Source organism: Thunnus albacares, chromosome 7 (assembly GCF_914725855.1).
Source record: "Thunnus albacares chromosome 7, fThuAlb1.1, whole genome shotgun sequence".
Classification (NCBI taxonomy): Eukaryota; Metazoa; Chordata; class Actinopteri; order Scombriformes; family Scombridae; genus Thunnus; species Thunnus albacares.
Window position 1 is genome coordinate 19,468,709 of NC_058112.1, and position 16,424 is coordinate 19,485,132.

At 36.9% G+C, this 16,424-nt stretch overlaps 1 protein-coding gene and 1 long non-coding RNA gene across 4 annotated transcripts; one reads left to right on the top strand and one right to left on the bottom strand.

Moving 5' to 3' along the window:
• The first annotated feature begins 5,439 nt into the window (after positions 1–5,439).
• On the top strand, positions 5,440–7,963 carry LOC122985991. Its single transcript, XR_006404217.1, has 2 exons — positions 5,440–5,963; positions 6,124–7,963. It is a non-coding gene; the product is annotated as an uncharacterized LOC122985991 (long non-coding RNA).
• A 278-nt stretch (positions 7,964–8,241) lies between these two features.
• hexa (hexosaminidase A (alpha polypeptide)) lies at positions 8,242–16,349 on the bottom strand. 3 transcript variants are annotated; one of them, XM_044355795.1, is made up of 14 exons: positions 15,495–16,349; positions 14,779–14,883; positions 14,603–14,668; positions 14,321–14,367; positions 14,058–14,168; positions 13,871–13,972; positions 13,493–13,625; positions 12,989–13,169; positions 12,451–12,537; positions 12,277–12,349; positions 11,546–11,720; positions 9,184–9,216; positions 8,903–9,010; positions 8,242–8,768 (listed from the first exon to the last, which is right to left on the bottom strand). In XM_044355795.1, exons 1-13 carry the CDS (start codon positions 15,778–15,780, stop codon positions 8,904–8,906), a joined length of 1,506 nt encoding a protein of 501 aa, XP_044211730.1. In that variant the 5' UTR covers positions 15,781–16,349; the 3' UTR covers positions 8,242–8,768; position 8,903. The 3 variants fall into 3 exon arrangements, with proteins under 3 accessions (XP_044211730.1, XP_044211728.1, XP_044211731.1); XM_044355793.1 differs by having other exon boundaries at positions 9,126–9,216; XM_044355796.1 differs by lacking the exons at positions 14,779–14,883; positions 15,495–16,349 and having other exon boundaries at positions 9,126–9,216; positions 14,321–14,372; positions 14,603–14,662.
• Positions 16,350–16,424: the final 75 nt, after the last annotated feature.

Below are 16,424 nucleotides of genomic sequence, written 5' to 3' on the forward strand. Positions count from 1 at the left end.
GTATCTTATTAGATCTTTCAGTGTGGTTAACAAAGTAATGATGATTCTTGCCAATTTCAATGTAAAAACGATCACCTCGAGCAGACAAGGAAGAACTTCCATAGATCATTCATAGAGAAAAACTGGAGGATTCCTTGGGAAGAATCAAACAACAGAGACCCTCTTCCACGATTTACAAGTGTCTTAAAATTAAAACTGTCAAGAATTATAGAATTATCGCTACTATGTTAACAATGATAAAAAAAAAATCCCTGAAAGAGGGTCCCTCGTGTGCCATTCTTCGCAAGAATTCTTCCCATTTTACATCATTCAAAGAGATTGGGGGAGTTTTTCCTTGTCCGCTTGAGAGAGTTGTCTTAAAACTTTTTTTTTTTATCATTGTTAAAATAGTAGTGATAATTCTTGCCAGTTTTAATTTTAAGACACTTGTAAATCTTGGAAGAGGGTCTCTCTTGTTTGACTCTTCCCAAGGAATCCTCCAGTTTTTCTGGATGAATGATTCATAGTTTTTCCTTGTCTGCTCAAGGTGGTCGTCTAAGTATCTTTTTAGATCTTTCAGTGTGGTTAACAAAGTAATGATGATTCTTGCCAATTTCAATGTAAAAACGACCACCTCGAGCAGACAAGGAAGAACTTCCATGAATCATTCATCCAGAAAAACTGGAGGATTCCTTGGGAAGAATCAAACAACAGAGACCCTCTTCCACGATTTACAAGTGTCTTAAAATTAAAACAGTTTTTCTGGATGAATGATTCATAGGAGTTTTTCCTTGTCTGCTCGAGGTGGTCGTCTAAGTATCTTATTAGATCTTTCAGTGTGGTTAACAAAGTAATGATGATTCTTGCCAATTTCAATGTAAAAACGATCACCTCGAGCAGACAAGGAAGAACTTCCATAGATCATTCATAGAGAAAAACTGGAGGATTCCTTGGGAAGAATCAAACAACAGAGACCCTCTTCCACGATTTACAAGTGTCTTAAAATTAAAACTGTCAAGAATTATAGAATTATCGCTACTATGTTAACAATGATAAAAAAAAAATCCCTGAAAGAGGGTCCCTCGTGTGCCGTTCTTCGCAAGAATTCTTCCCATTTTACATCATTCAAAGAGATTGGGGGAGTTTTTCCTTGTCCGCTTGAGAGAGTTGTCTTAAAACTTTTTTTTTTATCATTGTTAAAATAGTAGTGATAATTCTTGCCAGTTTTAATTTTAAGACACTTGTAAATCTTGGAAGAGGGTCTCTCTTGTTTGACTCTTCCCAAGGAATCCTCCAGTTTTTCTGGATGAATGATTCATAGGAGTTTTTCCTTGTCTGCTCGAGGTGGTCGTCTAAGTATCTTTTTAGATCTTTCAGTGTGGTTAACAAAGTAATGATGATTCTTGCCAATTTCAATGTAAAAACGACCACCTCGAGCAGACAAGGAAGAACTTCCATAGATCATTCATAGAGAAAAACTGGAGGATTCCTTGGGAAGAATCAAACAACAGAGACCCTCTTCCACGATTTACAAGTGTCTTAAAATTAAAACAGTTTTTCTGGATGAATGATTCATAGGAGTTTTTCCTTGTCTGCTCGAGGTGGTCGTCAAAGTATCTTTTTAGATCTTTCAGTGTGGTTAACAAAGTAATGATGATTCTTGCCAATTTCAATGTAAACACGACCACCTCGAGCAGACAAGGAAGAACTTCCATAGATCATTCATAGAGAAAAACTGGAGGATTCCTTGGGAAGAATCAAACAACAGAGACCCTCTTCCGTGATTTACAAGTGTCTTAAAATTAAAACTGGCAAGAATTATCGCTACTATGTTAACAATGATAAAAAAAAAATCCCTGAAAGAGGGTCCCTCGTGTGCCATTCTTTGCAAGAATTCTTCCCATTTTACATCATTCAAAGAGATTTTGGGAGTTTTTCCTTGTCCGCTTGAGAGAGTTGTCTTAAAACTTTTTATTATCATTGTTAACATAATAGTGATAGTTCTTGCCAGTTTTAATTTTAAGACACTTGTAAATCGTGGAAGAGGGTCTCTGTTGTTTGATTCTTCCCAAGGAATCCTCCAGTTTTTCTCTATGAATGATCTATGGAAGTTCTTCCTTGTCTGCTCGAGGTGGTCGTCTAAGTATCTTTTTAGATCTTTCAGTGTGGTTAACAAAGTAATGATGATTCTTGCCAATTTCAATGTAAACACGACCACCTCGAGCAGACAAGGAAGAACTTCCATAGATCATTCATAGAGAAAAACTGGAGGATTCCTTGGGAAGAATCAAACAACAGAGACCCTCTTCCGTGATTTACAAGTGTCTTAAAATTAAAACTGGCAAGAATTATCGCTACTATGTTAACAATGATAAAAAAAAAATCCCTGAAAGAGGGTCCCTCGTGTGCCATTCTTTGCAAGAATTCTTCCCATTTTACATCATTCAAAGAGATTTTGGGAGTTTTTCCTTGTCCGCTTGAGAGAGTTGTCTTAAAACTTTTTATTATCATTGTTAACATAATAGTGATAGTTCTTGCCAGTTTTAATTTTAAGACACTTGTAAATTGTGGAAGAGGGTCTCTCTTGTTTGACTCTTCCCAAGGAATCCTCCAGTTTTTCTGGATGAATTATTCATAGGAGTTTTTCCTTGTCTGCTCGAGGTGGTCGTCTAAGTATCTTTTTAGATCTTTCAGTGTGGTTAACAAAGTAATGATGATTCTTGCCAATTTCAATGTAAAAACGACCACCTCGAGCAGACAAGGAAGAACTTCCATAGATCATTCATAGAGAAAAACTGGAGGATTCCTTGGGAAGAATCAAACAACAGAGACCCTCTTCCACGATTTACAAGTGTCTTAAAATTAAAACAGTTTTTCTGGATGAATGATTCATAGGAGTTTTTCCTTGTCTGCTCGAGGTGGTTGTCTAAGTATCTTTTTAGATCTTTCAGTGTGGTTAACAAAGTAATGATGATTCTTGCCAATTTCAATGTAAACACGACCACCTCGAGCAGACAAGGAGGAACTTCCATAGATCATTCATAGAGAAAAACTGGAGGATTCCTTGGGAAGAATCAAACAACAGAGACCCTCTTCCACGATTTACAAGTGTCTTAAAATTAAAACAGTTTTTCTGGATGAATGATTCATAGGAGTTTTTCCTTGTCTGCTCGAGGTGGTCGTCTAAGTATCTTATTAGATCTTTCAGTGTGGTTAACAAAGTAATGATGATTCTTGCCAATTTCAATGTAAAAACGATCACCTCGAGCAGACAAGGAAGAACTTCCATAGATCATTCATAGAGAAAAACTGGAGGATTCCTTGGGAAGAATCAAACAACAGAGACCCTCTTCCACGATTTACAAGTGTCTTAAAATTAAAACTGTCAAGAATTATAGAATTATCGCTACTATGTTAACAATGATAAAAAAAAAATCCCTGAAAGAGGGTCCCTCGTGTGCCATTCTTCGCAAGAATTCTTCCCATTTTACATCATTCAAAGAGATTGGGGGAGTTTTTCCTTGTCCGCTTGAGAGAGTTGTCTTAAAACTTTTTTTTTTTATCATTGTTAAAATAGTAGTGATAATTCTTGCCAGTTTTAATTTTAAGACACTTGTAAATCTTGGAAGAGGGTCTCTCTTGTTTGACTCTTCCCAAGGAATCCTCCAGTTTTTCTGGATGAATGATTCATAGTTTTTCCTTGTCTGCTCAAGGTGGTCGTCTAAGTATCTTTTTAGATCTTTCAGTGTGGTTAACAAAGTAATGATGATTCTTGCCAATTTCAATGTAAAAACGACCACCTCGAGCAGACAAGGAAGAACTTCCATAGATCATTCATCCAGAAAAACTGGAGGATTCCTTGGGAAGAATCAAACAACAGAGACCCTCTTCCACGATTTACAAGTGTCTTAAAATTAAAACAGTTTTTCTGGATGAATGATTCATAGGAGTTTTTCCTTGTCTGCTCGAGGTGGTTGTCTAAGTATCTTTTTAGATCTTTCAGTGTGGTTAACAAAGTAATGATGATTCTTGCCAATTTCAATGTAAACACGACCACCTCGAGCAGACAAGGAAGAACTTCCATAGATCATTCATAGAGAAAAACTGCAGGATTCCTTGGGAAGAATCAAACAACAGAGACCCTCTTCCACGATTTACAAGTGTCTTAAAATTAAAACAGTTTTTCTGGATGAATGATTCATAGGAGTTTTTCCTTGTCTGCTCGAGGTGGTCGTCTAAGTATCTTTTTAGATCTTTCAGTGTGGTTAACAAAGTAATGATGATTCTTGCCAATTTCAATGTAAAAACGACCACCTCGAGCAGACAAGGAAGAACTTCCATAGATCATTCATAGAGAAAAACTGGAGGATTCCTTGGGAAGAATCAAACAACAGAGACCCTCTTCCACGATTTACAAGTGTCTTAAAATTAAAACTGGCAAGAATTATCGCTACTATGTTAACAATGATAAAAAAAAAAATCCCTGGAAGAGGGTCCCTCGTGTGCCATTCTTCCCGTTTTACATCATTCAAAGAGATTTGGGGAGTTTTTCCTTGTCCGCTTGAGAGAGTTGTCTTAAAACTTTTTATTATCATTGTTAACATAATAGTGATAGTTCTTGCCAGTTTTAATTTTAAGACACTTGTAAATCTTGGAAGAGGGTCTCTCTTGTTTGACTCTTCCCAAGGAATCCTCCAGTTTTTCTGGATGAATGATTCATAGGAGTTTTTCCTTGTCTGCTCGAGGTGGTTGTCTAAGTATCTTTTTAGATCTTTCAGTGTGGTTAACAAAGTAATGATGATTCTTGCCAATTTCAATGTAAACACGACCACCTCGAGCAGACAAGGAAGAACTTCCATAGATCATTCATAGAGAAAAACTGGAGGATTCCTTGGGAAGAATCAAACAACAGAGACCCTCTTCCACGATTTACAAGTGTCTTAAAATTAAAACTGGCAAGAATTATCGCTACTATGTTAACAATAATAAAAAAAAAAATCCCTCAAAGAGGGTCCCTCATGTGCCATTCTTCGCAAGAATTCTTCCCATTTTACATCATTCAAAGAGATTTGGGGAGTTTTTCCTTGTCCGCTTGAGAGAGTTGTCTTAAAACTTTTTATTATCATTGTTAACATAATAGTGATAGTTCTTGCCAGTTTTAATTTTAAGACACTTGTGAATCGTGGAAGAGGGTCTCTCTTGTTTGACTCTTCCCAAGGAATCCTCCAGTTTTTCTGGATGAATGATTCATAGGAGTTTTTCCTTGTCTGCTCGAGGTGGTCGTCTAAGTATCTTTTTAGATCTTTCAGTGTGGTTAACAAAGTAATGATGATTCTTGCTAATTTCAATGTAAAAACGACCACCTCAAGCAGACAAGGAAGAACTTCCATAGATCATTCATAGAGAAAAACTGGAGGATTCCTTGGGAAGAATCAAACAACAGAGACCCTCTTCCACGATTTACAAGTGTCTTAAAATTAAAACTGGCAAGAATTACTATCTTAACAATGATAAAAAAAAATCCCTGAAAGAGGGTCACTCGTGTTCAATTCTTCCCAAGAATTCTTCCCATTTTACATCATTCAAAGAGATTTGGGGAGTTTTTCCTTGTCCGCTTGAGAGAGTTGTCTCAAAACTTTTTTTATTATCAATGTTAACATAGTAGTGTTTCTTGCCAGTTTTAATTTTAAGACACTTGTAAATCGTGGAAGAGGGTCTCTCTTGTTTGATTCTTCCCAAGGAATCCTCTATTTTTTCTCTATGAATGATTTATGGGGGTTTTTCTTTGTCTGCTTGAGGTGGTCGTCTAAGTCGTCTAAGTATCTTCTTAGATCTTTCAGTGTGGTTAACAAAGTAATGATGATTCCTGCCAATTTTAATGTAATGACAGCTACAAACCCTGAAAGAGGGTCCCTCGTGTGCAATTCTTCCCAAGAATTCTTCCCATCTTACATCATTCAAAGAGATTGGGGGAGCTTTTCCTTGTCCGCTTGAGAGAGTTGTTTTTTTTTCTGACAGAGTACTGATAAGTCTTGGCAGTTTTAAATTTAAGACACCTGTAAATCTTGGAAGAGGGTCTCTCTTGGTTATCCTCCAGTTTTTCTGTATGAATGATTTATGAGAGTTTTTCCTTGTCTGCTCAAGGTCCGCTTGAGAGAGTTGTCTTAAAAGTTTTTGTGATTGTTGTTAACAAAGTACTGATAATTCCTGCCAATTTTGATGTTAAAACACCTGCATTGGAAGAGGGTCCCTTTTTTGTGATTCTATGAATGGAATCCTCCAGTTTCTTTTCTCTGATTGATTTCTAGGATTTTTTCCTTGTCTGCTTGAGGTGGTTGATTAAATACCTTGTAGTAGCATCTGTAATATTGTTAACAGAGTGATGATAAATCTGTAAGATTCAGAAGACTTGAGAGTGTACACTTCCCAATTAATCTTCCAATTTTCCGTCATCCAGAGAGTCTTGGAAAGTTATTCGTCGCCTGCTTGATGTGGTTGTCTAAAACTTTTTTGCAATGTTGCAATAGTGTTAACTGAATAATGATAATTCTTACCCATTTGATTTTAAAACACCCGCCAGTCATTGAAGAGGCCTCTTGTGTGACTGTTTCGATCCCCTTCCGAGGCTTGCAGGTGTCTTAAGATTAAGAATGTCAAAAAATTGCATTACTCTGTAAATTTTTTTTTTTTTAAATTAAATAAAAATGATCACAACCCCTTCGAGCGTGCACAGAAAACCTCCCAAAAATAATTCAGAGGAAAAATGAGGACTGGAGAATTCCTTGAGCAGAATCACATATGAGGGACCCTCTTCCAAATCTGATGATTTTTGGAAGGTTTTTCTTGCCCACTTGACAGGGTTGTCTAAATTTATTTTTAGATTTTATCATATTGTTAACAGAGTAATGAGTATTGTTAACAGTTACTTTTCGCCTCTACAATCTTGAAAGAGGTTTTTGTTATATTGTTAATAGAATATTGATCATTTTTTATATCGATACTATTAAGATAAAATGATTTTGTTACGTCTAACCTTAAAAATCATCTTTTCACATTAAGTTTCACGTAATTATTAACTGTTTGACTATTCTTGTGGCTCTTTGTCATTTTTTTCCTGTTGCAGGTTTACTATAATCTCAATGTGTCCTGTTTTTAGGCTATAGTTGTCAAATTCCAGGACTTTTTTTTTATCATTTAGACTGTTGCTAAACTTTCCAAATAACATGGCATCATTTTAACCCAATGCCATGAGCATGTGAGCTCCTAGCTGTGTTCTTTGTGTTCTTATCCCTCTCTGTCCCTTTCCCTCTTTTGCCATTATTTTTTGTCAGTTTGGTTGATGGTATCTGTCTGTTTTTCATCCATTAGTCTCTCATACAGGTATTCATTCTCAAGGAGACAGTTTTTTTCTCAGTTTGTTTTTATCTGTCATTTAATTGTGTTGTTCTGAAATGCAGAATGCTCTCTTTAACATCTCTCATCTCCTCTGCTTCTGTGTGAATGGTATTGAGTTTTGCTTTGTGTGTGTATGTGTAGTCTTTCTTCTTTCCAGGTACAGAGGAGGTTTGTGGTCAAGATCCTATCAGCACTTGGAGCATCTGGAAGTTGCTCTGCATCTGATCCAGTTTTTATCTCAAACAGTTTTGTTGTTTTCCTGACACTCTCTAATTTATTCTACTTGATAATAATCTCATTATTATTATTATTATTATTATTATTATTACTATTTCTCTATTCTACTAGTGAACATTTTGGTTGTACACATGGCACATATTGCATGTCTGTCCATCCCGGAAGAGGGATTTCTCCACCTCCTGAGGTTTCTCCCATTTTTCCCCGTTAAAGGGTTTTTTTTTATGTGGAGTTCCTTATTTTAACCATGTTTCTGAAGATGAGAGTGTCATTTTTTAATTTAAAAAATATAGATCCCTCTCATAAAAACTTGTGATGTTGTGCTATATAAATAAAATTGATTTTTACTTGACTTTTTGAGTGATGTTTACTTGCCATGTGTGCTTTGGTTTCCTCTGAGTTTCCTCCCTAAAAACTTGAAGATATGACAACTGCCAATATTTGTGCATATGGCTGTCAATGTGTTTGCTTTCCTATTTGTGTTAGTGTTGTGATTACATTGTCTAATTACAGTAAGTGTAATCTTAATTTTCAACAAAATATGGAAAAATGAATGTCATAGTATTACAGTAACAGCCGTTGGAAGAATACAAAATCAGGGTGACAAATTCTGCACAGCAACATAATTTTATTACATTTCAGTGCAAAGCTACAAGCTCCAGCATAATGCCAGTGTTAATATTTAGACTGAAAATCTACATTATATATTTTGCAGTCACTTCTTAATCTCCCATACTATTTATTGGAAGTAGAATTCAACAGAGCATCACAGTGCAGTACTTTAGTTTTCCTCCTAGGAAGGTTTTTGTTAACATTTCTACATCACGACAATATATTAATATAATAATATTCAAATATATTATAATAATATTCAAAAATTTAAACAAAAAATAGCATTACTCAAATAGCACTTACATTTTTTTTTAATGAGAAATGATAAGTAATTATATAAGTCCCTGAGAAAGCATTTCAGTGTGTACATACTTTGCTAAAAACTTACACCAATCTAAATGAAAATAAGAAGGCAACTGTGAACTTAATAAGTTCAAACATTCTCCAAAAATAAAGTGTAATATTAATCCATCCCACATCTTCAAACACCCTGGTACTCATGTCTGCAGTGTCCAACATAGAGAGGCTCTGCCTGGATGCCACGCCTTGAAGAGAGACAAAAGCAGAAGCATCAGTATGTAATAAAGTTGAAATGATGAGAAACTGTAAAACCCAGTGTGTTGGTGAGGTATGCCAGCACTAAGCTCTTTAAAGGTCTTGGATAGAAAAAGTGAAGTACCTCAGCAGCTTGCAACGAAAGTCCTGCAAACGAGGAAATGCTTCGTCCACACTGGCAGTCTGCTTCTCATCACTCCAGAGTCTCTCTGCAGCAGCACTTGCCTTTGGCCTACGATTTTAGACACAACCAGTGATTATTTAGGATGATTTCATGCAATTGTTGAACCACTTACTATGTTATTTTTACTGCTTTTTTTATTTAAGGGTTCTTTTAAATCTCATACCAAAGACGTGGAGTGAGATTGGTGGCATCAACATATTCACCCCACATGCAGACCTCACCTCCAATCACCAACTTCTTCTGTTCCTCAGTACCTGTGAGGAGATAATGAAAAGCTTCAATGGGTTTAAGTGATAATAGGCATGGCAATAAGTTTACAAGCATACGTTTTCTGTCATTCTTCATTCAAATGTATTACTCTTCATATGAATGTATGTACGTCATGTATGTAAGTCAAATCTCTGCAGGTCAATGTTTAAAATGGACCTCTGTACATGCCAATTCCCACTGGCAGCTCCGATCACCAGAGAAGTACCATCACCAGCAATAATTAAGCCAGGTTATAATACTAATATGTTGTATTACTTGGTGTTGCACACAACAGAAAAAGTTCTGTGGCTGTAGTAGTTGCACCAGCCTGGCTATAGGAAATATGGTTGATGTACCAAGGGGCAACTAGCAGGACCCTCATGTCAGCTTTGGTGAACCTGCGGAGCTTCACCTTATAACTAGCTGGGACGCCCTTCCAGATGTGCAGCACTGTGTCCTTAGGAATCTGAGCGGGGTGACAACCAACATGCTATCTTGCTCTTCTGTGCTACTTTGTTATTAGTGTACTGTCCACTATCTCTTTGTGTTAATTAATTGTTTTACATTGGTGTTTTATATTAGGAAATACACGTTTTAAAAGTCCTTTAAGCTTTTTTTTAAACAAGCACAACCTTTTGCCAAGACATGGTTAACAGTATTTGCAAACCTTCTATGGGGCAAAGAGACTGAACTCCAGGTGGATTCTTGAAATTGGTTATGGACTGCAAGAAAACTAAACTAAAAGCCTGGTCAGAATATCCTTTCTTCACAATATCAATATCTTGGAGCATATTGTGCACAGTAAACAATGGTACTCCAAGGAGAAAACAATATTTACTGAAATGCATACCATACTGTGAAAACATCTTTTCCTCTGACGCAAATGCTTTAACAGCTTTTAAATTTCCTTACTGCCCAGAGATCAAATTAATGTGAAAATATGTAACTGACAATTTTACTCTTTATATGCTATACCAATTTTATCCTTCTCAGTATAGATTGAAGGTTTCCAAAACTTTTTTCTCGTTGACATCACCAACAAGTGTGTGATACTATCTACGAAGCGGACAGTCTTCTAACCTGAAGGATCATCTGCCCTATCTTAAAGACAGCAGGGTAGTCCCATTAATAACTTGATAGCTCCTGCCCCTAAATGGAGAGATGATTGTGCCTAAACATATCTTCAACCAACACCTGAATAATAAAGAAATGCATGCTCTTAATGTGATTTTTGAAAAGTACTTGACAAATATGAATATCAAAATGTATTATATGTTCACCAAAAATGTATGTGTGTGTGGATACAGCTCTCCTGAGCACCCTGCCTCGGAAGTAAGCATGAAAGATCCATTTAGTTTGCTGCTACCTAGAGATTTTTCTGATTTATCTGAGGGGGGCAGCATGGAAATCTGTAAAAGATTACTTGCGGGTTTTAGGCCAGAAGTATGTAGTCATGGACAGGCAGTAAAACTGGTCTGCAAAAGTTCATTTTTGTTGAGTTCTCTACAGTAGTATGTACAGTATATACCATTTCAAGCATTTGCTCTAAATAAATAAATTTTTGGATTATATTGCATACTTTTCTATCAGTTGATAGTCAATACATAACTCAATCTAAAGTTCAATCTAAAAAGCACATTCATTCTGAAAATGTCTAATTTTCAGGGAATGTAATTTAGTATGAAATGTTGTGAAATATCAGAAAGACACACATATTGCTCAATAGGTAGAAGCTCAGCATGTAGAATTTGTATTTGTCCTCTAAATGTGTAAAGGCAGCCAGGATGAAAGAGGCAGACAGGCTTATCTTTGTGTGTTTAAGAGTTTGTCATCACACAGCATTGGGGGCACAAACACTCGCTGAGCTCATACCAAAAAAAAAAAATCACACTTCCCTGTAGCTGTGTCCCACTTCCATACTATAGGCTTATTCTAAGTTGAGTACTGTTACATACTTATCAGTGTGCATACATGAAAACGTCCTGATTTTTGAGTGTGCTGTTAATGTACAGTACTGTCCCATAATGCAGTACCCAGGGGAAATGGACGAGCTGCACACAGCTGTACTGCATACAGCACATTTTGTATACAATTATGGAACTGGGACACAGAATGTGCCTCTGTAACAATGATGTGTGAACAAAAGTCTTCACTGCCACCTAGTGGTATGGATACATACACAACATTCTGTCCTGCATTATCAGTCAAAAGGTTTTGGTCATGCATAATACATATTTTAAAGGAATCTAACTTTAACCTGTAAATTATTATAAGAAACAAATTGCACGCCAGTTAGAACTTCAACTAGCCACAGCACACAGGTTCTGTTCTGACCCTTGAAGGCGAGGGGCCACACAGTGTAGAAGCGGGCCCAGTTGTGTGTGGGTCCTGGCTGGTCCAGATACCATGGAGAGGCCAGAATCACCCTGAGCCCTGCTTTAGTCACCCTGTGCACTTCACACAGGTAACAGCCCTCTCTCCATACTTCCACCACTGACAGAGAACTGCGCTGCAACACAATGCTGTAGACTATGAGACATACGTACATGAACTATGAAGACAAAGACAGCAAGATCATCCATATCCAGTTTTTAAAAAATATCGTAATTCCTCAAGACTGATAGTCATTCAACACCGGAAAATTTGGTCAAACTTATAAAGATATTTAACATATTAGATAGAGTATATGGATGACAATCTTACAGATGAAGCTTTCAGTGATCAACCTGCTGCATGAAAATTTCAGAAATAAAGATGTTTAAATATATTTATATATTTGAGTTAAATAGTATGTGCTCCTCTCCCTCAATGAATGCAGACATCTAAACACAATGTAAAATAGATGCAGTACCATTTTCTGAACCAAGCATTGCAGTATAATAATCACACTTCACTGGTGGAAACAAACACAGGGTGGTGCTGCAATAAAATGGGCATTTTTGGAAAATTCAAATATTGGTATTTGTGAATATGTAAATTACCTATTACCCAGAAAAAGCACTGACACACAAAAAATCTAGTTTTGTTTTACACTGCAGAGGGGTTATCTGTTGGGGCTTACTTACTTGTTCATGGTACTCAAAAACATCCTGCCATACAATGGATATCTTGTTGAGAGCTGAAGTAATATTCACAATGCTGGAAATAAAGACATGAACAACATGTCTAATATTAATGTGCTGGTTGGTGCATTCCCTGAGCCTTCTACATTTTGTGTTTCCTACTACAGTATCACCTACTTCTCCATGTAGAATGCTTCCAGTTTGGTGAAGTCTTCTCCAAATCCCATCTTCTCCATGAATGCTTGGACATAAGGGTTGGATCTCCTGTGGGAAACAAGCAGTATTGGGAAGTTTTTAACTATATGTAATTCTGTTAATAATAAAACTACATTTTGAATACGCTTCATGGTACTTCAACTAAATTACAGTGGCTTTTTGTCATTTACAGACATACAGCTACAGCAACAACCTGGGGCTAGACATTTCCTTTTTTAATTTGGTTCTTTTCAAACATGTATCTGTTTCTGACAGATGAAAGGCAATGCACAGATACCGAAGAACGCACAAAAGCTTAGTATTTGGGTGTACAACACACTGCAGTTTGGCACTGTGTCAAAACAGCAGGAAAAGACTTGGCATAAAAAAAATGAAGTCAACATTCCTTGCAGTGTTTTCTTGCCAAATTTCACTAACAATGTAAATGACACCAGGAAATCCAGCTTTTAATTATTGACAGTCAGTGGGCATTTAAACGATCTGTCACATTGCAGCTTACCAGCAGGAGACGTCAACCTCATCCCCTCCTAAGTGGATATAGGAATCAGGAAACACTGATGACACTTCTTTAAATAGTCTCTCCATGAACTGGTAGGTGGAGGGTAACGCTGGATTAACAGGACCAAAAGTACCCGAAGGGGTGCCCCACTTGTAGCAGGGAGTCAACAGGTTAGACTGTCCTGAGGAATAAATGGTAATAAATCAGGTTAAGTTCCAGATTTTGTTTAAATACATATCTTGCATTGACTGTTGAGTGCAGACAATTGTTGCCACTGATGTAGTCATGATGTGTTTTGATAAGAGGTGCGTCAAGCTCAAGATTCAGTACACATCCTGTTGCCATTTACAGTCTTGACTGGCAGATTTGAAAGAAAGGATTCCTGTTGAACAAAATCTGGCATAATGCCCAGTACTTTGTATGTAGAGGATCAAGGAGCTAAAATAATCTTAATAAAATAGTAGTTTTTGAGTGAAGGTGGCTTATTCGGTCTTTGAATTTTACCTTTTCCCCAAGACTTGGTGTGGCCGGGTGAATCAAACTCAGGAAGGACCCTTATTCCCCGCAGCCTGGCATATGAGATCACCCTTCTCACATCTGACTGCGTGTAGATGTGAGTCATCGAATGGAAAGCCCCCTGAACAAGAGCCAGACGCTTTGTTCAGGGAGGAAGCAACTTTTCAAAATTTTCTTACCTCATAAGTCCACATGAAGTAGGCCTTGTTAAAAATCTAAGCTATTATAAAATAATCATCTCATAAAATGCAGCAAAAAGTTTTTGCGAGGCACATTATAATTAATGTGCAGAATCATGGAACACATGACATATGTTAGCTTATTCTCTCTTATTAATTAACAGCTCTTGTCATCCACATGACATACCTTACTGCTGAGGTCTGGAAAGGTACGGCTCTGGTAAGGGAAGGAGGGGTCATCAACAATGTGCCAGTGAAACACATTGAACTTACTGTAGGCCATTGCATCCTAACAAGAAACATATCGTGTTATTAAAGGTGTTGTTAGATGTGATCAATGGCTGGAATTTAACTTATGTCATCTTAATTAGTACCAGAGTTTTTAGGATGGCCTGCACTGGTAGATAATGACGTGAAGTGTCCAACAAAATCCCCCTGAACTGAAATCTGGGGAAGTCTTCAATCTCAGTCTTGTTAACAAAATACTAGAAAAAGAAAAAAAAACAGTCAAATATTGACATTCTCCATTTCAAATATTGATCAATGCTCTGTAACAAGATAAGATTGCGTAAGCAAAAAGTAATGTCTTTAAAGACCTTATACAGTAAGTTTGAGCAGTTGGGAAATTCTGACTTACTGAGCCAAAATCATCTTGGTATACCAGCTGACTGAAGGTTTCCAGACCTGCACTTAATCAGAAGATAAATATAATATAATCAGCAATCATTTTAATCTACAGACATTGCAGTAGGCCAGTTATTAAATACTTGGTGGCATGAGAAATCCAGTGCAACAGGCTTTGATAGAATCCACAATGAAAGCGCTTCCTTTGCTTGCTGTAGCTGTATTAACAATTTGATTTATCTTTTTTGCAATTTTGTTCAAACATGTTCTTCAAAAATATATTTGCTGTAATCACCTCTTACAGCACCCCACACAGTTTCTGCATGCAGGGATGCTCGTCTTGCAGAGACACTCAGATTGTCTGGAACAAAAATAGGAGCAAGTCAGATAATGAATCAGATCCTACATCTTGGGACAGTAATGCCACCATGCCTGCGCTGCTCTGGCTCAGATAAATGAGTTGGTACTTACATCTCTCAGAAGAGTCTTCATTTGGGTAGCTGTTACAATCATCACGGTCCACACTGATCCTCAAAGTAAATGGTTTATCCTCATTGAATCGAGGGACAACACTTGCTGTTGGTCATAAAAGTTGGTCATAAAAGTGTTACAGTTTGTAGTTTCTGGTTCAAAGTTGTGTAGTAGTACAGCTTGTGTACTCCTTTGTGTGTGCTTTAACAATGTTAGGATTAAGCTGGCATTTTTTAAAGCTATTTTGAAAACACAAATATGAATCTGCTCTACTCTAGTCCATTGTCATTGTGGGTTTTGGGGTAGGTAGACCTACACTGGCTGACTGGTGAACTGCTGTCTCTACAAAGCCCATTGATCAACTTTAAAAGCCAACATGACAAACAGAGCATTCAAACAAAACTGCAGTAAGCACTTTGCTCTACATTTTTGTACATTCATAATGGAGTCCTAAACTTGTGTCACCAGATCATCTACTCTGGCATTCAGTATCACAGTAAATTACATCTATCACAGAAACACTGTGCCTTTGTGATTATTATTATTACTACTAGTACTGTTACTTCTAGTACTAATATTACTTATTATTCTTATTCTTATTCTTCTTATTATTATTATCATTATTATGTTAGTATTGTGGAGCTTTCAACTCGATCGAGGAGTTAAATCTTACTTCCGTTACCATACTCCTAAATCCACCTCACTTTATGACCTACCAGAAATGTAGTCTGGAAAAATAAGAGAAACATATCTCTTGAATGCAGCATCCAGAACAGAACAGCCCTGCTGTGCAGCTGATTGACCTCCGTAACCAAAGTGGAAAGCCTGTGGGTTCAGAGAGTATCGCTCCGCTGATGAGGTGAAAGACTGCGGTAATGGCCACACTCCCTCCACTGTGTGTAATTTTAGGCCAAGCTGGTGGACAATTAATAGCAGCAAATTGAAATTTGGACGAGTGTATCGTCCAGAGCTAGCCATGTCTATGACTTCCATATCAGCCATTGACTGGCACTGCGATGTCAAACTGCCAGTCAGATGCTTAAAAGCATGCAGTCACATGACTGGAGCCACAAGGTGTGGGTGTTTCACTTTAATCAACAGTTAAAATAAATGCTTCATACAGCTGGTAGTGCTGTATATCCATATTTAGGAGAAGTCATCTTAGTATTGTTTCAGATCTAGCAACTATTTATTAATCATAATTCAGTTTGCGGTTGCGTAACATTCAGCTAACGCTGCAGCATAAATTACTGCTATACTGTAGGTAAATTAGTAGCTAATACTAAACTGTGGGGGGACAAATAGGTTACCATGACTACGAGAAGGCTTTGGAGCAGATACTAACAACATTTTACACAGTCAAAACATCTGTGAAACAAGACAATGTCAAAATTGTGTAACTCGCCAATTCAATGTCATTTCTTGATTTTTTTTTTTTTTTTTTTTTTTTTTTTTTTTTTGAACCGTTGGCCTTGCCTACATTTTATGAGGGGGACGTGTTTTAGCTGATAACTTTAGCTTGTTTAAGTGAGGCGCATAATAATTATTTTTGTGTATTTTTATAATTGTTTTGAAATACATTCGCGTAAAAGCAAAAGTTTGTCATATAAATAAGTTCCAATTTTTTTTTTTTTTTTACATTTTCT

Excerpts from the sequence above, each read along its gene's own strand:
- hexa (XM_044355793.1), bottom strand. The coding sequence starts at position 15,780 with ATGGCTGATATGGAAGTCATAGACATGGCTAGCTCTGGACGATACACT. Across the intron at positions 14,669-14,778 it reads TGAAGACTCTTCTGAGAGAT|ACAATCTGAGTGTCTCTGCA; the intron begins GTAAGTACCAAC and ends TTTTTGTTCCAG. Across the intron at positions 14,368-14,602 it reads TGTGTGGGGTGCTGTAAGAG|GTCTGGAAACCTTCAGTCAG; the intron begins GTGATTACAGCA and ends GATTAAGTGCAG.